The 21,249-nt window shown below is 41.2% G+C and overlaps 1 protein-coding gene, 1 long non-coding RNA gene and 1 pseudogene across 3 annotated transcripts; 2 read left to right on the forward strand and 1 right to left on the reverse strand.

Annotated features, from left to right (window-relative positions):
• Positions 1-903: 903 nt before the first annotated feature.
• LOC147503175 (uncharacterized) lies at positions 904-5,885 on the reverse strand. Its single transcript, XR_015221919.1, has 2 exons — positions 5,019-5,885; positions 904-1,282 (listed from the first exon to the last, which is right to left on the reverse strand). It is a non-coding gene; the product is annotated as an uncharacterized LOC147503175 (long non-coding RNA).
• On the forward strand, positions 2,129-17,759 carry LOC147503176 (cysteine-rich receptor-like protein kinase 10; annotated as a pseudogene). The gene is made up of 7 exons (XR_015221918.1): positions 2,129-4,619; positions 4,698-4,838; positions 5,879-6,000; positions 6,119-6,329; positions 6,444-6,681; positions 6,806-6,956; positions 17,111-17,759. The product of XR_015221918.1 is annotated as a cysteine-rich receptor-like protein kinase 10 (transcript).
• On the forward strand, positions 9,049-9,969 carry LOC147503177 (uncharacterized). The gene is made up of 2 exons (XM_086603690.1): positions 9,049-9,548; positions 9,616-9,969. The coding sequence occupies exons 1-2, from the start codon at positions 9,150-9,152 to the stop codon at positions 9,967-9,969; spliced, it is 753 nt and encodes a 250-aa protein (XP_086459816.1). The 5' UTR covers positions 9,049-9,149.
• Positions 17,760-21,249: the final 3,490 nt, after the last annotated feature.

A 21,249-nucleotide genomic window follows, 5' to 3' on the forward strand; every position in this document is an offset into this window, starting at 1 on the left:
TTCCCAGATGTCGCCTATTGTGAGGAGTATGACTCTTATATATCACAAAGTATACCCTTGTTGAGCACATATAATGATCATTCTTCCCATGTTCCAAGTGATAATATTCTTACTAATTGTGCACATAGTGGTACTACAACTACACCACCTAAACAAACACAAGTTCCGACTACTTCACGAGCAAAGAGTGATGCAGGAATCTCAAAGCAAAAACGTACGTAAAAAAGATTCTCCTGAACCAGATCCTCTTATGAAGAGTATTGGAGAGCTTGTAGAGATGGTGAAGACTCAATCTATGAGAGATAGAAAACTTGTGGATGGAGGTGTTTTGTAGGTGGAGGAGTTATGCCTCTTGGAGTTGTTGGATGATACTCTCTACCCTAACTCATTGGAAGCTCTCTCTCTTCATTCTTCTTATAACAAGATGCTTCTGAATCTGCAAGAAAATAGGTTTAAAATCCAAATCCTGAATAACATTACTCGATCTATGTCCTAGTCTAGCTAGCCTAAGGATGTGATACTTGGACGATTGTCAATACAACTAATTACTACCAACTGTAATTAAATCACAACAACACATTATATAGAACCTCTCCGACACTGTAAAGTGACAAGGACAGAGATATTTTGTTTATGTATATGTACTTCGCCATGTACTAGGCTTTCTCTTTAACGAACAAGTTTGTGGGGCAGCTTATATAGTGTCTTGAACAACTTTTAAATTTACACTTATTAACTTGTTCGTGGGCAGCTTCTCAAGACACTATATAACATGTCCATTAACAGACAGTCCGTTTAATCTCAAGACACTATATAACATGTCCATTAACAGACAGCCTGTTTAAGAGAAAGCCATATTGTGTAAACAAGTGTGCTTCAAAATATATTGTAACAGAACATATGGGCTCAAAATACCGGCAAATGGATTACATCATCACAGTCCCCACTTTACACATCACCAAACTACACATTCACATTACTTACAATGACCTACTAGGGCATCAAAGAATTCATCCACGATACAAACAAAACTACACTCTAACATGCTGGTTGGGCTACAACGGTACCAAAACTTCAATCCACCACTAGTAGTTTTCCAATTCTACTCTTCCATAGGGGAGAGTATAAATAAATTATGGAGTGCTTCTTTGGCATTTCTAGGATACCAGATGCCTTGGACGATTTCTAGTCTTCGTCATTTTGTAAGCAAAAAACAATCAAATTCTATCTCCTCGGAAATGCTCATCTTTGAATCCATGTCAGAGTTGTTTCGTTCCATCGACTGTAACAAGTAACAATAAACGATACGACTAATTAATACCAACTGTAATTAAATCACAACAACACATTATATACAACCTCTCCGACACTGTAAAATGACAAGGACATAGATATTTTGTTTATGTATATGTACTTCGCCATGTACTAGACTTTCTCTTACACGGATATACCCGTTAACAGACAAGTTTGTGGGCCAGTTTATATAGTGTCTGGAACAACTTATATAGTGTATTGTAAAACTTTTTAATTTACGCTTATTAACTTATTAGTAGCCAGCTTATATACAACACTATATAAGCTGTGCATGGCACTATATAAGCTTCTCAAGAAAATATATAACATGTCCTTTAACAAACAGTCCATTTAAGAGAAAGCCATATATATTGTGTAAGTGTGCTTTAAAATATATTGCAACAGAACATATGGGCTCAAAATACCAGCAAATGGATTATATCATCACAGTCCCTACTTTACACATTACAAAACTACGATACACATTCACATCACTTATAATGACCTACTGGGGCATCAAAGAATGCATCCATGATACAAACAAATCTACACAATAGCATGCGGGTTGGGCTATTACGGTACCAAAACTTCAATCCACTACTAGTAGTTTTCCAATTCCACTCTTCCACAGGGGAGAGTATAAATTATGGACGGCTTCTTTGGCATTCCAGGATACCAGACGCCTTGGACGATTTCTAGTATTCGTCTTTTTGTAAGCAAAAAAACATCAAATTCTATCTCCTCAGAAATCCTCATCTCTGGATCTATGTCAGAGTTTTTTCGTTTCATCGACTGTAACAAGTAACAACAAACAATACGACTAATTAATACCAACTGTAATCAAATTACAACAAGACATTATATAGAACCTCTCCGACACTGTAAAGTGACAAGGACATATAAATTACTATCAATCCAGCACGAGGTGGTGGGGGATATGGTTGTGGTGTAACCTCTGGACAGGGTGCATACAAAGAAAATTCTTCTGGAGTATCAAACCCGCCTAGAAGGCTAAACGCCGAAATGAAAGCGGGAGAGCGAAGAAACATCACTATCATAACCATTTTGATATTTCTAGCCGCACAAAATAACTCAACTCTAACAAGATCGGTTTCTTTTCCAAGTCCACCAACATAACATTTACCTAACAGACCATCTGTTAGACTTTGTACCCATCGCAACTTCTGTATTGTCATAGACTTGTGCTTACTTTCAATAATCGCAAAACCAATAGAAAACTTTCCAGAAAGTATATATTTAGGCTCCGAATGTTCTTTTTGATACAATAAGTGTATATGTCCAAAACTTCTTCACAATCACATACCATTTCCCAAAGATATTTAGCCATAAAATTGACATCAAAACCCCGAAACCTCAACAAATCTATTTCCATAACCAGATTCTAAAAGTCTTTACTAACTACTGTCTTCGTGTCTAGCTTGAATTTGAACAACTTATTCATGGCCACAATGAAAATCTCCCACAAATGAGCCACGGTATCAATATCTTGGCACTTTGGTGACTGGGGATGCCAATTCAAGAAACCCCTAAAAGCAGGACCATTCACAATAGCCACTAGTGCAACCGAACTCTTCCCCACTATCCAGTATTCATCAAAAGTCCATTTCTCTACATGCCATTTCCACCACTTATTCGCCTTCTCCCTTCTATAAAAATCCCTCACAGAAATCTCCTCTTCACAAAAATCATAAAATTCCATGAATATATACTAATAGACTGGTTGGTACCAAATATAATGATTTAACAGAATGATACGACACTATACTGGAATTATAAGATACTAAATTGGGCGGGAAGTGTGGCGATAAGAGTTTCTCCTGCTCCAAGAACAGGTATTCAAAAGAAACAGAAAGAAATATAGGGAACATTGGGCGGGAAAGATAGGGAAAAGAGAGGGAAATGTGTTTCATTGGAATGCGTGGAAGAGGGAGAAGAAGATTAAATCCTCTTTTGAAACAAATTGCAGAAGATGGCTAGAGATAAAAGAAAATGAAGTCCTAACTTGGAATAGGCTAATAAAATAATTACACATGATTTAAAATAATGATAAAATAGTATTATCACTAAAAAGGAAGAAGGGCGGTAGGATGTTGAGATTTTCTCGCTTACATCATCACGTGGGTCGGAAGTCCGGCTTTGGTATGAAACATAGGTCAACATTTTCAATGCCATGTAGTGGTATGTTTGCTAATTTGGGGGCCGATTCGTGTATTTTCCGTTCAGAGAAAGACTTGTGTCTAAACAGGAACCTGCCTTGCTCTAGACGTCAAGACTTTTCAAGATCAAGGTGAATGAAAGAAAAAAATATGTTGATAACAGACAAAAGATCATTTTTGAGCAAATTCCAGTTGTGTTGACTAGAAGCTCTCGTGCAACACAAAATTGGTTTAGTCTTGGGGACCATTTATTTTTGCTTGAAACATGTGGCCAAGACTTTCCAAGATCAAGGTGAATGAAAGAAAAAAATATGTAATAGCAGAGAACAGAAAGAAAAAATATGTAATAGCAGAGAACAGAAATGAAGAAATTGTATGTACCTAGATCAAGTTTCACGCATTTGATCATCATATTTTCATGTTTGCTTGTTTTTCATAACCATGTCCAAGCTCAAATACTAGAAAGATGCTCCAACACTGCAAACTACGCTTTCAATAGCCAATTCCAGACCAATCTCAACCTCCTCCTTCCTTCCCTTCTTTCAAATGGTATTCACGAAGGATTTTTTAATACAACTATTGGAACTAGTCCTGATATAGTCTATGGCCTAGTCCAATGAAGAGGTGATATCTCAACAGAAGATTGCCGGAGTTGTTTGAATAATTCAGCTGTAGAAATTATCCGAAAATGTCCAAACGGAAAGGAGGCTACACTGCGATATGATACTTGCATTTTACGTTACTCCAATACCTGGTTTTTCTCCCAAGTTGATGGTAATCTCCGGGGGACACTTGTAAAGCCATATGTTCCTGATGCTGATGCTAATGCTAATCGTTACAACAGCCAGTTAGATAACCTATTGAAAAATCTGTCTAATACTGCTGCGTCCGTGGCAATAAAATTTGCTGCTGGATCAACTCATTACTCAACCTTCAATGTTATATATGGTTTGGCCATGTGTACTAGAGACTTATCAGATACTCAATGCTTTTCTTGTTTACAAAGTATGGTTAGATGGATACCAACTTGTTGTAACAACAGTGTAGGTGCCCATATTTTCACTACAATTTGTAATATAAAATATGAGATTTCTCCATTTTTTAAATTGTCATCACCATCTCCTCATCCACCACCACAATCGAATTCAGGTAATATGATTAAAAGAACTACTTAGTAGGATTATGGTATTGGGAATGGATTGTATTTGAGTATTGCTGTTTGTGCAGGAACTGGAAATGGCAAATCTGTCAACGTTGTTGCGATTGTTGTTCCAGCAATTGTTGCGGTACTCTTAGCTGCAATTTGCACATATTTTATAACTAGGAGAATCAGGAAGAACAGGAGGAAAAAGAAACTGGAATTGATTTGTACGTTACACAATATATTCTAAGGATATTTGTTCTTAACTTATTGATAACTACAAAAGCCACAAGCATAGGCTAATTGTTATATATTAGATATGCATCATCTGATTACTCTTAAATAGCAGCATAAGATACTAATTAACTAGAATAATGCAATGCAGTGGGGTGTGAGCGGAAACTTACTGATTGTGAGGGATGATTGAGTGCAGAATGAGAAGATGAGAGACTTGGTCTTGGAGATGAGGTGAAAGGTGGAGAACCGGAAAATTTTGTTGAAGAAGCAACATGTGAAGAGGGAAAGGTATAGGAGGAGGAAGGGGTGTGTGTATATGTGTGTTTTTTTTTCGGGGGGTGGGTGGGTGGGTGGGAACCTAGTTACAATTAGCCTCCCTTTCCAAACCCAACCCAAGAGTTGGCATCCGCTCAAGGATTATATCAATTATTTGAATCTTCCCCCCTTCAACCCTGAAGTTAAGTTACTCGGTCAAGTGATTAGTAAGAGTTGTGCACTAGTGTAATGCCAAGAACAATAATTAAGGTATAGGATCATGCGTTTTCGTCAATATTTTTGGCACATATGCTGTGAACACAAAATCTGTTCTTTTGGCCACTTAGGCCCTAGTAGTTGAACTTTCTAAGAATTTCCCCCCCTTGATTAGATCTTTATGAGCATGCCTTTTTCTAATCTAAAGATGTATACTTTGGTGTCTGATGACTGATAAGAAGATGCGGCAACTCTCATGCTTCTTATAATCATTTTTTTGGAATTCATTCTACATGTCGCAATCAAATACGTAGTGGAGATTGCTTGGCTTTGTTAAATATATGACATTGAAGACAAAAACAGGTCATGATTTCAGCAATGCGAAATGTGGCCTTATAGTTATGTTTATTGACTGAGTTTGAACAACACTAATAAAGGCCTAATATAAGACTAATGACAGGAAGAAAGAGATTTTATATCCACCTTAACATCTGTAATTTCTGATTAGAATTTTTTTCCAGAGAACATCAATGCAATAATTATTTTTTCAATTATGTAGACGATAATGATATCAGAAGCGAAGAGTCCTTGCAATTTGATTTTAATATGATCAGGACTGCTACAAATGATTTTTCTGATGCCAATAAGCTTGGAGAAGGCGGATTTGGTGCAGTATACAAGGTAAATTCAATTATATAGCCTTAGATCTGTTGCGTTTTATCAAATTTGAGATTTGAGAACTTTTTTGAAGGTTTATGTGGCAAGTATAGTTCTCTTGATACATATCATCTGTTTGCAGGGCGAACTTCTTGATGGGCTAGAAATAGCAGTGAAGAGGCTCTCTAAGAATTCTGGGCAAGGCTCACTAGAATTTAAAAATGAAGTTATTTTGCTGCATAAGCTTCAACACAGGAATCTTGTTAGGCTTCTGGGATTTTGTTTGGCTGGAGAAGAAAAGCTACTTATTTACGAATACATTCCAAACAGAAGCCTCAACAAATATATATTTGGTTTGTCTCACTGATCCACTATGCTTTATTGTGTCTCTTAGGATATACTTGCACTAGAGGCCTTATATAAAGATGATGTAATGTGGTTTGTTAATTATTTTTCTACTCGAACAGTTCCAGCTAGAACGAGAGATTTGGATTGGGAAACGCGCTACAAGATCATAGGAAGGATTGCTCGAGGACTACTTTATCTTCATGAGGATTCTCGACTCAGGATCATCCATCGGGACCTCAAAGCCGGAAATATTTTATGAGATGAGGAGATGAATGCCAAAATTTCAGATTTCGGGATGGCAAAGCTTTTTGGAGTAGATCAAACTCACGGCAATACAAGTAGAATCGCTGGGACATTGTAAGTGTTATTGGTCGGGACCTCAGACAAGCATATATCTGAACTTTAAGAATGTCTTCTATTTTTGATAAAACCATTGAAACCTCAGTGTTAGAAATTGATCAAAATCTATGATGAAATGCAGTGGATACATGGCTCCAGAGTATGCTTTGCATGGATTATTCTCGGTCAAATCTGATGTTTTTAGTTTTGGAGTTTTGCTTTTGGAAATTGTTAGTGGTCAGAAGACTAACAATTTTCATCTATCTGGTCCTTCAAGAGACCTTCTAAGTTATGTAAGTATGACATATTCTTTAGTTAACTTAGCATTTTTATTTTTTTTTACCGGTCAGTGATAAAGTTTTCTCCTCTACTATATAGTTGTGAAGTAGAAACTGTATAAACTAGTATTACAACCTACAATCTCACAAGTCTCTCCTCTAGTCTTTTCTTTTTTCTCTTCTCTCTCTCCCTTTTTATCTCCCTCTCTCGTCCATGGTCTCTCCTCCTTCCACGTATCGTGGCAGTTACCTTGCAGTTAAGGTTCCGCTCTCCATCTCTCCACGTCTCGCAGGCCGGTTCGATGAATGGATTGGGATCCGGGATCCTCGCGGCAACCTGTCTCCCCCAGCTATACCGCATCCGGTCCCATTGTTACCACTAACCTCCTACGTCATGTATACGTCCTATACAGATGCCCTCTCTCGGTCGTATTGATGGTCCGCGAACGACAATGGGGCCGAACCGCCTCCTGGCCTCATTTCATACCACTTTCTTGGAATACTTCTCTTTCCCCGACCCTCCCACTCTGTCCCCCCTTTCTTCTTTCTCTCCCCGTGCTCCACGCGGCTTCCTCTCTTGCCACTGAAATACGGGCGACGCTGCCGCTTTTTGCCCCTTCGAAAATCGAGACTATACGTGTCCCCATTTCCTTGGTTCTTTGTTGGTTAGTACCCTTATGCCCCTGCCCCTTCAAATCCCGCTCAAATATCTCTCTCCTCTCAAAACCCTCAAAACCCACAAAAACAGTAAACCCTCACCATCTCTTCAAATTCCCTTTCTTCAAACTCTCCCCTCATCATTTTCTTCAATAGCTCTCCAGCACAGTTTGGTTCTACGCCCTCCATTGCTTTGGCCCTCTCTCGTTACAGGTTTGTCTTTCCCCTTAAACTGTTTTCTTTTCCTCTCATTATTTGTGTATTCACTATTTTTGGAAGGTTTGCTTACATCAGTTTCTTTTTTCTAAGATTGCACATCTATCTCTTTGTAAACTTCCCTCTTAGTACTGTTTCCATTATGTCTTCATCGGAATGTGAGGCTATCTCCTCCACCCAATCCTCTGCCACCAAATCCGGTAAATTTGGATCCTCTACCCCTAGATCTAACCAGCACTCCGTGGACCGATCTGAGTCCCCGGCTTCTGATTCTACCGATCCCAATTTGTTCCATCTACTTCGGTAGGAAACCTTCTGCCTCTACCGCCTTACTACCGCAGACCCAATCTAGATGCCGTTAAAGCCGCTTTTATGGCATACCTAGTGACATTATTCTTGAACCGGTTCGGCGCCACCCACTTTCCTCACTTGGTACCACCGCGTGCGGTTATCTCGCCGCCATCTTGTAGGGATAGCGGTACGGTTTCATGTTTTCCCTTGACTCTTCTTGACGTCGAGGTCTGTAACCATTTCAACATTCCTCCGTGCCAAGACATAGGTAACTTCTGGCGTGTTATGTATGCCACCAATCACTACAATGTAACTCACTCCCCCAAAATCCAACTCCACGATATCCTTGCCTACTTCTATATAAAAAAAAGCACTAAACTGGGGAGTGTGGGATATTAATCCTTCTTTACTCGTCCACAAAAGAAGTCTTTCCTTCTTCACATCACCACTTCTGACAAGGTGTGGCACCAGTACCCGTTGTATGTGTCTGGTAGTTTTTTATCCACGGACCTCCCTCCGGAAGTTTCTCTGAGGCATCTCCATTTCCTAACAAGTGGTAAGTAAGCCGTTTTGAGTCGCGGTATTTATATCTCACTTGTTGTTAACTTGTCTTTATTCTTGGTGATGTAGGTTGGAGACCCGATTCGCGATCCCAGATATACAACGGTGTTTACTCAGAAATTTTCCAATCCCTCCGCGAACTAGGGAGTGCCTAGTGCGAAGTCCTCGGCATTGATCCGGAAAAAGCCACTCCTCTCTTACTTGACCCTTCTTTAAAAGACATTGACAAATACCAAGGCCCCCTCTATCGTCTGCCGCCCCCCAAAAGAAAGCCCAAACCATCCCCACCTCAAAAAGAAAGCCCCGCCTACAAGTCTTTCAACTATACCACCAAAATCTCATTCACGACGGCGCTTGCCCAACGTGCACTGCTTTGCTAAAACTAAGACCACTACCGCGGAGAACCTTCATCCTTCGTACTCCCGTGTGGCTGAGTGGGAGGACGATTTTGTCCATACTGCCGCCCCCTCTTTCGCTACCAAAATGGACGTGAACAAGTACAAGCTTTGGGACAGCGACTCTGATGGAGATGCGCCTGTCGAAGTGTCGAACAAGAGCCCTCCCACCAAAAGGGCTAAAATTTCTTCCACTGCTCCTCCACCTACCACTGGCCGCAATGAACCTCCGCGGTCTGCTATATCTTCTCGTCGCCCCAGACAGGAGTCTTCTTCAGCTGGTCCTTTAACATCTGGCCCTGTCGAGGTGTGGCATCCCAAGTTCAAGGCTAGGGACCGCGATGTCACTACGCGAGACTTAGCTTTGGAAAATCCAGCTATTGCCGCCTCCTTATTTTTCAGTTCTCATCTCCCTCGGGATCAAGCTTATGGAGATTCTGGTACCGTTGCTTCCCATAGGGCCTCCATTTACACTGGATGGGAAAAGGTATGTGTTATTGTCTCTATTGCTCATTATCCTTTGTGCTACCCTTTAACCCAATATGTCTCTGCAGCTGAACCTAGATATCGGCTATGTGCTGTGCGGCCTTACCAGCACCGTGGAGAACTTGGAGATTGTGAAGCAGGAGATACATGGCCCTGATGGCTGGAAAGCAAAGTATGCCATGCTGGAGAAGGAAAGGGACGAGTTGCGGATCAAGGCAGTGAAAATCCACAAGGAGCTCCAGGTGGCTGAGGACAAGCACCGCGACTACGTAGCGGGGGTCAATTCTAAAATGGAAAGTCTCAAAGAGACGGAGAGACTTGCCACTCAAGCTGCTGTAGATAAGGCCGTCAAAGAGGCCGCGGATCGATTCCGAGAGCCTCCATTGCGAAGATTGCACGGAATTACAACAAAGCAGCTTTGATCACCATCACAAGCAGCCGACTTCTCCCAAATACCCCTCCTCTATCGATATACACCGCCCTTGGTATCACCAACCGTGCATCCTGAAGCTGCCGAGACACCTACCCCTGACGTGACGACTCCTATGACCAGCGCTGACCCTTCTCCAGTGGAAACGAATGAAGACGCCAGCATGGCTGTTGGTGAAAATGAAAATACTTCTCTTGAAGAACCGACTACTAATCCTCAACAGTGACCCTCATCGGATTTCTTTCTTTGCCGATGCCTTTGGATTTGTAATTTGCTTTGAACAATTATTGTGTCTTTGTGAGAAACAATGTCTTTTGTTATGTGTTTTGACAAGTGCTTCATCGAGATATTACTATTTTGTAGTAGTTGCAATCGGCTTGCATTGTACTCTTTTTGCATTGTAATTTACTATCTGTCGTACTTCTATTTCGGCATATTACTTCGTTATACATTGGAGCCATTGAGCTATATGGTACCTTGACTTAATCTCTTTTTCATTTGCATTTGCAAACTCAGTTAGCGTGACATTAGCTAGGGTCGCCCCCATGTATTCGGACGCATAGCCAGTGACGGCCTCCCCTGCTCTTTTTTTAACAAATTTGTGAAGCTAGTCGTGGTTGCCCCAGCTTTGATTCGGACATAAAGTCTGCGAAGGGCTCTTCCCCCCACACTCTCTAGTTGTATAGCCGTGAAGCTAGTTAGGGTTGCCCCCAGTTTGATTCGGACATGAAGTCCGCGAAGGGCTCTTCCTCCCCGCACTCTCAATTTGTATAGTCGTGAAGCTAGTTAGGGTTGCCTCCAGTTTGATTCGGACATGAAGTCTGCGAAGGGCTCTTCCCCGCTCTCTCCATTTGTATAGCTGTGAAGCTAGTTAGGGTTGCCCCCAGTTTGATTCGGACATAAAGTCCGCGAAGGGCTCTTCTCCCCCGCTCTCTCCATTTGTATAGCTGTGAAGCTAGTTAGGGTTGCCCCCAGTTTGATTCGGACATAAAGTCCGCGAATGGCTCTTCCCCCCCGCACTCCCAATTTGTATAGCTGTGAAGCTAGTTAGGGTTGCCCCCAGTTTGATTCGGACATGAAGTCCGCGAAGGGCTCTTCCCCCCCCACACTCTCTATTTGTATAGCTGTGAAGCTAGTTAGGGTTGCCCCCAGTTTGATTCGGACATGAAGTCTGCGAAGGGCTCGTTCCCCCCGCTCTCTCTTGCTGTATAGCTTTGAAGCTTAACGGGACAGTTATATTCATCCTTTATTTTCTTTCTATTATCTACTTCTAACTCGATTGGAAGAAGTGCTTGTTTATTTCATAGTCATAAAAATAAACAATACAAATAATGCGCTATCAAATTCGAAAAGATTAAAGAAAGGTCCTAGACATGGAACTCTTTTAACATTCTGATATTCCACGGTCTGTCTATCTTTTCTCCTGCTGTAGTCTGTAATCCATAAGTTCCAGATGTACCCTTCTTACTGATGACATATGGACCTTCCCAGTTTGGCCCCAACTTTCCATCGTTTTCTTTCTTGGTGGCTGGAGTAACACGTCACAACACATAGTCACCCACATTGAAACTCTGTGGCTTCACTCGTTTATCATATTGTCTCTGCAGAGTCCGATGGTATTCCTCCAACCGAATACGGGCTATCTCTCTTTTTTCTTCCACAAGATTCAAATCCGCGGCTAATATATTCTCATTCAGCCCGCTTTCCACCGCTTTCGTTCTCGTCGTGGACTCTATCATCTCTACTGGTATGACAGCCTCTACTTCGTACGCCATTGCGAACGGTGATTCTTTAGTGGATGTTCTTGGTGTAGTTCGGTATGCCCACAGCACATGAGGTAAGTGTTCAAATTTATGCCCCTTCCGCTCCTCCAGTTTTTTCTTAAGGTTATCCATAATGACTTTGTTTGAAGCCTCGGCCTGTCCGTTCTCTTCCGGATTGTAGGGGGCTGAGAACCCTTACTTCACTTTGAATGCGTGAAGGAAATTTCGGACTTTCTTCCCAAAAGAAATCGTGGTCCCATTATCCACTATGATTGTATCTGGCAATCCAAACCTGCAAATGATATTCTCCCATAGGAATTTGATCACATTCTCTTCCTTGACCTGTTGCAACGCCACGCCCTCAACCCACTTGGTAAAATAATCTGTTGCCGCTAACATAAACCTCCTTTTACCGCTTGCCATGGGCAGCAATCCAACTATATCCATTGCCCACATGGCGAACGGCCACGGGCTTAGCACACTGTGTAACGGCTCAGCCGGTGCATGAATCAGCGGTGCAAACCTCTGGCATTTTGCGCATCTTTTGGCGTATTCTGTGGCATCTCTCTTCATGTGTGGCCAAAAGTATCCCTGAGAGAGGAAACGGTGTGTGGTTGTTCGCCCCGCTGAATGACTTCCAAAATCCCCGTCGTGCACTTCGGCCAGCAGTTCCTAAACATGCGACGGCCCTATGCATTTTAACATTGGTCCTCCGAAACTTCTTCTATACAGGTTCCCCTCTAGCAGAGTGTATCTTTGGCTCATCTGTTCCATTCTACGCCTCTCCTGTGTGTTTTCAATCTCTACCCCCATCAGGAAAGTCTTGATGGGAACTATCCAATCAGGATCAATCTCGGTGGTAAGACAAACATACTCTCCTTCCGCGGTACTGGGCTTGTCCAACACCCTTATTTCAATAGATCGCCCCTCCGAACTTGGTAATACAGCCGCAACATAAGCTAATGCATCGGCATGTCGATTTTCTCCGCGATTTAAATGGGTAAATTTGATCTTACTGAATTTGCTCGCTTTCCTTTGTAGGACCTCCAAGTATCTTGCCATCCTTGGGCAGCGAGCCACAAATCCCCCGTTCACTTGGCACACCACCAGGTTAGAATTAGAGTAAACAGATAATTCGCTCACGCCCAGATCTTTTGCCAAATCTAAACCCGCTATCACAGCTTCATACTCTGATTCATTATTTGAAGCCGTGAACCCCAGTTTCATTGATAACTCCAAATTTAGTATTCTCCGAGTTACGGGACTACGCCTTATTCCGCTCCTCAGTATCCGTAGCAGAGCCATCCACGAAAACTCTCCATCCATTCCGAGCATCCCATGGGTCCAATGGGTCGTGGTTAGTCTCTCCTTCGTGGTCCATTACCATCTCCTCACCCCACGTCGGGTCCTCGGCTGGGAACTCGCCAATACCTCCGCCATTGCTTGTGCCTTTTCAAGGGTTCGATTTGGTAATCAATTTCATAGTAACTCAAAGATTACCATTTTAGCATTCTTCCTCGACTTTTCTGCCCTCAAGGCCCGCTTTGAGAGGCAGATTTGTTACTACTATCACCGAGTGTGCCTCAAATAAGGTTTCAACTTTAGGGCAGAAAAATACTAAAGCCAAAGCGTATTTCTCCAATTCGGCCAGATCGGTCTCTGCTTCTAACATGGTCTTGCTTTGAAAGTACACTGGCTTTTCTACTTTGTCAACCACGCGCACCAAGACCGTACTCACCGCGTACTCCGAAACTCCCAAATACAAATATAGTGTTTCCCCCTATTCCGGTCACGACAATAAAGGCGCCTTCCCTAGATAACTTTTCAACTCTTGGAAGGCTTCTTCACATTCCGCGGTCCACTTGAAGTCTTGTGTTTTCCTTAATAATCGATATAGTGGTCGACATTTATCCGATGACTTTGAAATGAATCGGTTAAGTGCCGCTACTCTCCCTGCTAAGCTTTGCACCTCCTTCACATTTTGAGGGGACAACATTTCTATCAGCGATCTGATCTGTTCAGGATTTGCCTCTATACCGCGGTGTGTAACTATGTAACCTAAGAACTTTCCAGAAGTTACCCCAAAAGTACACTTCTCGGGGTTGAGTTTCAGTTTATGTTCCTGCAGTATATGAAAGGTTTCCTGAAGTCCTTTCAAGTGTTCCTCCTCCGACATGCTCTTTTCCACCATATCATTAATATATATCTCCATCCCCTTCCGAATTTTCCCTTGAAACATTTTTTCTCCTAATCTTTGGAATGTTGCCCCTGCATTTTTCAAACCAAAGGGCATCCTGGTGTAACAGTACGTGCCACCCTCCACCACGAACGTGGTCTTTTCCTGATCCGGGCTGTGCATAGCGACCTGATTATACCCCATGGACGCGTCCATGAAAGAGAACACTTTGAACCCTGCAGTTCTGTCCACTAACTCGTCCACCCGCGGCATCGGGTAACAATCCTTTAGGCACTCCTTGTTTACATCCGTGAAGTCAACACACATCCTGACCTTACCATTCTTTTTTGTGACCGCGACTACGTTAGATAACCATTCTGTGTATTCGACCTCCCTTATTATCCCCACCCCTTTCAATCGTGCCACCTCCTCGCGAATAGCCTCAGCATATTTGGGACGTAAACTTCTCATTTTTTGTCTAACCGGCTTGGCACTTTCATTCATATGCAAATGGTGACATGCAAACTCTGGGTCTAAACCAGCAATATCCTCAATCGCCCACGCGAACACACTTGAATTTTCTGTCAAGAACCGCACTAGCTTCTTTTTCCATTCTTCGGGCAAGTCAGTCCCTATGGATGTAAATTTCTCTTCAACTTCTGCTCCCAAGTTCACTACTTCAATCGCATCCAATGTCTTCGGCCCCAACGGCGGCTCGAACCCTTTTGTCACTGCCGCTTCCTGTAGTTGCTACACGAATCCTTGTTCCTGTGATGGCCCTTTCCCCTTTGTTCCTCGGACGAAACTCTTCACCGTGATTTGCTGGATGTTCTGCGCTGCCACTTGATCCCCCCTGATTTCATATGTTCCCCCATTGGTGGGGAAGCGGATCCCTTGGTAATATGTCGATGGAATGGCTTTCATTTCGTGAATCCATTTTCTTCCTAAAATTGCGTTATACTGCGACGCAGTGTCCACCACCATGAATCTAGTGAACACCGTCGACGGGCCTGCAGTCACTGGCAACGTAACTTCCCCTATGGGCTCTGTCCTACTGCCGTTGAACCCATACAAATTGGTTTGAGGAACCTTCAACTGGCTGCTGTCGATGTTCATCTCCTCCATGGCCCCTTTAAATAACAAATCAACTGAACTGCCGCAGTCTATCAACACCCTCCGAACTAGATAATTCCCTATTGCTATGGTAATCACCAAGGCGTTTTCATGCGGCGAAATTATCGACTTCAAATCTTTTGGGGTGAACATAATAATCCCGGGCCGTCCGGGGTCCGCTTAACTAACCATGTACACTCACCACCTCATTCACCGCCTTTTGAGGCTTGTTTGTCTTCCTTACTTTGTCCCTGTGTGCATTCCTCCCCAAAGTCTCTCCACTATAGATGACATTGATCGTACCCAAAATTCTAGCCGAAGCTGGCACTTTATCGGCTTGACGCACCTCTGTGACAAACTCTCTAAGCATTCCTTTTTCAATCATCCTCTCTACTAACCATTTCAAGGCATAACATTCGTTCGTGGCATGGTTTCGGATCTGATGATACTCTCAAAATGGTTTCCCTTCTATCTCCCTTGGGATACTTCGCAGCCCCTCATAACATTGGTGCTCCTTAATTAGAGTCAAAATTTCCTCTAATGGTCGGTTAAGAGGAGTCTGTTCCATTTCGCGGTATGGCCTTCTCTCTCGCACCTCTCTTCTGCCGAGATAGAGTGCTCTCTCTGGCCCTCGTTTCTCCCCTCTGTAAGATCCTCTTTCTCTTTCCTCTATTCTACCTTTACCTTTTCGATCATCTTTCTCAACCTCCTGCACTGCCTTTCCCGACCTCTTCTGTTCCTTTGCCGTTCTCTGCATTATATCCTCATATCGTATATATGTATTTCTCTACCTTCGGGTATAGGGCATGCAACGTAGTAATTTCAATCTTAGACACAGACTCATGAACTCTGGTTCCCGATCTTAAACCATGCTAGAAGGCTATGACCGCCGTATGCTCATCCAGACTTTACACTCTCAGCGTCTCCTCCTTGAATCTGCATAAAAACTCCCTCAATGATTCCGCAGCCCTTTGCTTAATGTTGAACAGAGCCGCAATATCAACCACCCTTCTCTTCTGGTGAATGAAGTGATCAACCAAGGTGCGTTCTAGCTCTTCAAACCCTTTTATGCTCCGCGACGCCAACCGATAATACCAGTCCGAGGCTCCCCCCTTAAGGGTGGCCGGGAACATCATACAACGAAGCCCATCATACTTATTCTCTTGCCATAACGGCATCTGTTGCCGAAAATGATGCAAATGATCAGTGGGGTCTCCTTTCCCATCATACCGTTCAAACCTGGGCTGAGAGAACCTCTTAGGCACTTCGGAATTCCATATTGAATCTGCCAGCGGATTTTTGTTGAGGCTCGCCACCTCCTTCTGTGCTGCGCTCTGGTTCACTCTTTCTGCTACGCGATTCACTTCCCGATCTCGCTCGATCATAGCCTGAACCACCCCTAAAGTAATGCCCACTGTTGGTTCGACGTCCGGTAGCGGGCACTCTATATTCTCCCCTTCCGCTTCACTGCCCCTGGGCTCCCCATGCTCCATTCCACCCCGTGTAATCTCCCTCTCCTTTCTCAACTCATCATTCTCCTCTCTTAACCTAACTATCTCCTCCTCTAGAAGTCTGGTGGCGTCTGCCGCCACATCTGATACTTCTTCTTCTCCTACCCCTTCCATCTCAGCACTCTCTACTTCCTCAATGGTTTCTCTGACTGGTCCTTTCTTAGGTCTTCCTACTCCTCTCTTCATTACCGTAGCCATTTTCTCTCAGTTCCCACAAATGGCGCCAAAATGTATAAACTAGTATTACAACCTACAATCTCACAAGTCTCTCCTCTAGTCTTTTATTTTTTCTCTTCTCTCTCTCCCTTTTTATCCCCCTCTCTCGTTCATGGTCTCTCCTCTTTCCACGTATCGCGACAGTTACCTTGCAGTTAAGGTTCCGCTCTCCATCTCTCCACATCTCGCAGCAGTTCCAGAACGGTTGGGATACTGCGGATCTGATCCTGTGCAACCTGTCTCCCCCAGCTATACCGCATCCGGTCCCATTGTTACCACTAACCTCCTACGTCATGTATATGTCCTATACAGAAACTCTCTGACAATTATACAATACTTGCATAACCATTGCAGGCTTGGAAACTTTAGAGAGAAGATAATGCTCTATTGGTTGATCGATAGTTTTTCACCCAAAGAAGTATTGAGATGCATCCACATTGGATTGTTGTGTGTTCAAGAGAACTTAGAAGATAGACCCACCATATCGTCAGTTGTTTTGATGCTCAACAGCTACTCCCTTACCCTCGAATCTCCTTCAGCACCTGCTTTTATCACAGAGACTAGAACGGGTGCAGAAGTATCCGAGACCAAGCAATCACTCAACATGTAATTCATTACCATATTCAGTTGACAAAGTTTCTTTTGTGAAGACAAATCCTAGATAGTTTTCACTTCACCATTAAAGTGAGTGTTTCGAAACCCCGCGGAAATTTCTATATTGTTTTAAACTAGATTACATTGACACGCCGTATCGGACATAGATACGAATTGTCGGTCACGGCAAAATATCAAAATTTAAGGTAAATTACATGCAATATGTGTCTGACACGGACACGTGGATACGTATCCGACACGAATTTTTTTCAAAATTTGGCGTGTCCGTGTAACCTAGGTTTTAAATTGTATTGTTTTAAATTAGTGAGTAACTTCATTTACTTAGATTTATATCATGTTTGAGCATGTTTTTTATCATATTGATTTGTTTGTATGGTTGTGAATTGAAATTGAGTATAAGTTTGATGGTTTGGTGTTGAGAATGAAAACTGTAAAAAATGGATATTTTTGGTTCTGGAGTGATTTGAAATTCGGTATAAAATTGAGTTCTCAGTACTTTTTATCAAATCCAACTCTGAATGAAAGTTTGGTGTGTCCTCTGTCCAACACAGAAGACCTCACTCAATTCTGCGCCAATTCTGCGCGTCAGAGATTTTGTTTGTCAGAAAACAGTTTTCTGTACAGTGTTGGATCCTAATTTTCTTATAGTTAAGATGGGAGTTAGGATTTTGATAAAACATGAAAAAGCAAGTTCCATGAGTCTTCTTTCCAACCCGATTGTCCTGGACACGTTCAGAGTCCTATGGAGATAGATACGGTATCTTAAAGTTTGGTTGGCAGATGACGGTGCGTCAGAAATCAGTTTCTGTGCACTATGTTCGAGCCTAGTTTTAGCATATTTAGAATAAGATGGAGAATTTTTGTAAAACATAAAGACGTTAGGTCTATATGTTAGTTTCGCAACGCAAAAAGGCTCATTGCTTTTGGATACCTGTGGAAAGAGTTGTGCCATTTGGAAGATAGCGCGGCAGAATTCTAGTTTGCTGAAAATTAGGATTTTTACCAAGTTTGAGTTATTTTTACTCCTAATTAGGTTGAGATTGAGATTTCGAGTTCTACATGAAAAAGGAAGTTTACATATCCTAGTTTCTAAATAATAAAGTCATGTCTCATTTGGATAAATATAGGAAAAACTATAGCATTAACAAGTTGGCTAGAAAACCTACCGTGTTCTCTTTTTAGGTGCACAGACTTATTTTGAGAAATATTTATAGTAATAAACAAAGAGCTTATTGAATTTTTCTTGGGTGTTTTGTATAGTGTTTGTAGCCTACTTTTAGATGGTGGCTTTGCTTGGAACTGACATGAATCTTAAGATAGTTTTTGGAGACCTGGAATTATAATAAAATCCGTTTTTGAGCAATTTTGACTTAGAGGTACATTGTGCATCACTAGGGATGGAACTTTATATATGTTATTGTGGGAGTATTTAGAACTTGTTGTACCTATTTTTAGATGACCTAAGCCACTAGTTTCCTTATTTGTAAATATAATGAGATTATACATATTGCTTTCGGATTCGCTTTATTGCTTGAGGAATTTTATGTTTGGATGACATGAAGACTATTTTGTACCCTAGAGTTTCGAGGCGAGCTCTAGATAAGTTCTCATATTGAAATAGGACAATTAATTCATAACAAATGTTTGGAATGTTTGCACTGTGCTAGTGCCGGATATGCCTAGGGAGCATATGCGGTTCCAAATATGATTTGTTATATATAGTAAATGGGAATGATGATTCTTTTGAGCACGACTTTGTATGGTAATTATACTTTCGGTTGAGAAGCAAACATGTGGCCTTGAAGGCTGACTGTAAATTGTGTTTATGGGGGCTCGAGGGATATTTGAGGCCCTAAGGCTGGAATGGGCATATGGATGCATATTTTTATATTTATTTTGGAGATGTTGATTGTTATTGTTTGTGCATGTCATTGTTGGAAAACATAGTCTTCTTTCTCAACTTTTGGGAATATTGTTATTGTTATTTACCCACGGCTTGATGATTTATACCCAAGTAGAGTATGTCTTTCATTAACCATGGGTATAGATACCTAATAGTTCTACAAAAATATTTGTTTGGGAGTAATGGAGCCATAGGTTACAGTTAGAATCACAATGGAACATCGTATCATTTCGATTGGCAGACAAATGTGCATACTAAACTTTTGCTAATAGAATACAAAGACTTATAAATGTCATCCGTGTCAAAGTCTTTACACATTTTCTATTCTATTTTAAGGCTTGGGCATCATGATTTGTTTAGTACTTCAATGTAAAGGAAGTTCATGTGTGCCATGGTTTTCTTCATTAGACTTACAAGAATTATGCAATGTTACTTGCAAATGGTTGATCCAGTCCATTAGATAGGTTTAAGCCAAGCTTTTGAGCCAACAATTTGGATCCTAATTGAGATTTGTCTTTAGTAAAGTAAATAAGGATTGAAGCGCTAGATGCTTACGACACTGATTGAGTTTTTTCTTCATATATTGGAGAAAAGAGGGTGAAGTAATCATGATGGTGTTGGATCTGTTATGTGCAAATGTACTCAAAGAATATCTTATTTGTTGAAGCATGGTATTGACATTGTGTTGCATAGAAAAATATTATTTAAATTTTACTAAGGGTCCTGTTAAATACACGCTCCGGTTCCTAAGAGGGCACTCTCCGACCTGGGAACCGATTTTGGTTAAGAGTAACCCAGCCGGTTCACTAAAAAATTAGAGGGGTACGCTCCTTAAACCGGGTGACTTTGTATGCAGGTTTTTAGTACCATTTTCATAGATTACTAACAGTGTAAAATACCTCCGAGACTTTCTCTTCTCTCCTCCTCCCAGCTACCCCCGCCGCCTCCTCTCTTTTCTTTACGTTTAAACTACTACCGACATTAAAAAAAAAAAAAAAAACCCAAGTCTCGCTTTGTTTAGAGTTTTCGCTTTGTTTTTTGTAGAAATTGGATTTTGGTTGTGGTGATTTTGGTAGTGGAATTCTAAATTGAAGACATTGTATTTACTGTTAAAAGCATAGTAAAGTGGTACCTAGTTGTTGACAATTGCTCAAAATGTTGGTGTTTAGTTGCTGAAAAATGTTGGTATCTAGTTGCTGAAAATTGTAATATTAAAGCGGTAACCAGTTACCGAAATTAAAACTCAATTTCGGTATCCAGTTGCTAATTTGGTAAATGGTATCTAGTTGCTGAAAATTGTATTTGTAAAGCAGTAACCAGTTACTAAAACTCAATTTTGGTATCTCTAATTTGAGAAAATTGCTTAAAATTTTGGTGTTCAATTGCTGAATATTGTAATAGTAAAGCGATAACCAGTTACCGAAATTAAAACTCAATTTCGGTATCAAATTGCTAATTTGATAAATGGTATCTAGTTGCTGAAAATTGCTCAAACTTTTGGTGTTCAGTTGCTGAAAATTGTATTTGTAAAGCGGTAACTAGTTACTAAAACTCAATTTTCGGTATCCCTAATTTGAAATAATTGGGTGAAATATTGAAATATCGAGATGTCTAACCCTAAACCCTAAACCCTAAATTAAAATATTGATAAATGATATCTAGTTGCTGAAAATTGCTCAAAATTTTGGTGTTTAGTAGCTGAAAATTGTATTTGTAAAACTCAATTTCGGTATCCCTAATTTGATAAATGGTATCTAGTTGCTGAAAATTGTTCAAAATGTTGGTATTTAGTTGCTGAAAATTGTATTTGTAAAGCGGTAACCAGTTACCGAAATTAAAACTCAATTTCGGTATCCAGTTACTAATTTGATAAATGGTATCTAGTTGCAGAAAATTGTTCAAACTTTTGGTATTAAGTTACTGAAAATTGTATTTGTAAAGTAGTGATCAGTTACCAAAATTAACATAAGATTGA

Source organism: Coptis chinensis, chromosome 4 (assembly GCF_015680905.1).
Source record: "Coptis chinensis isolate HL-2020 chromosome 4, ASM1568090v1, whole genome shotgun sequence".
Taxonomy (NCBI): Eukaryota; Viridiplantae; Streptophyta; class Magnoliopsida; order Ranunculales; family Ranunculaceae; genus Coptis; species Coptis chinensis.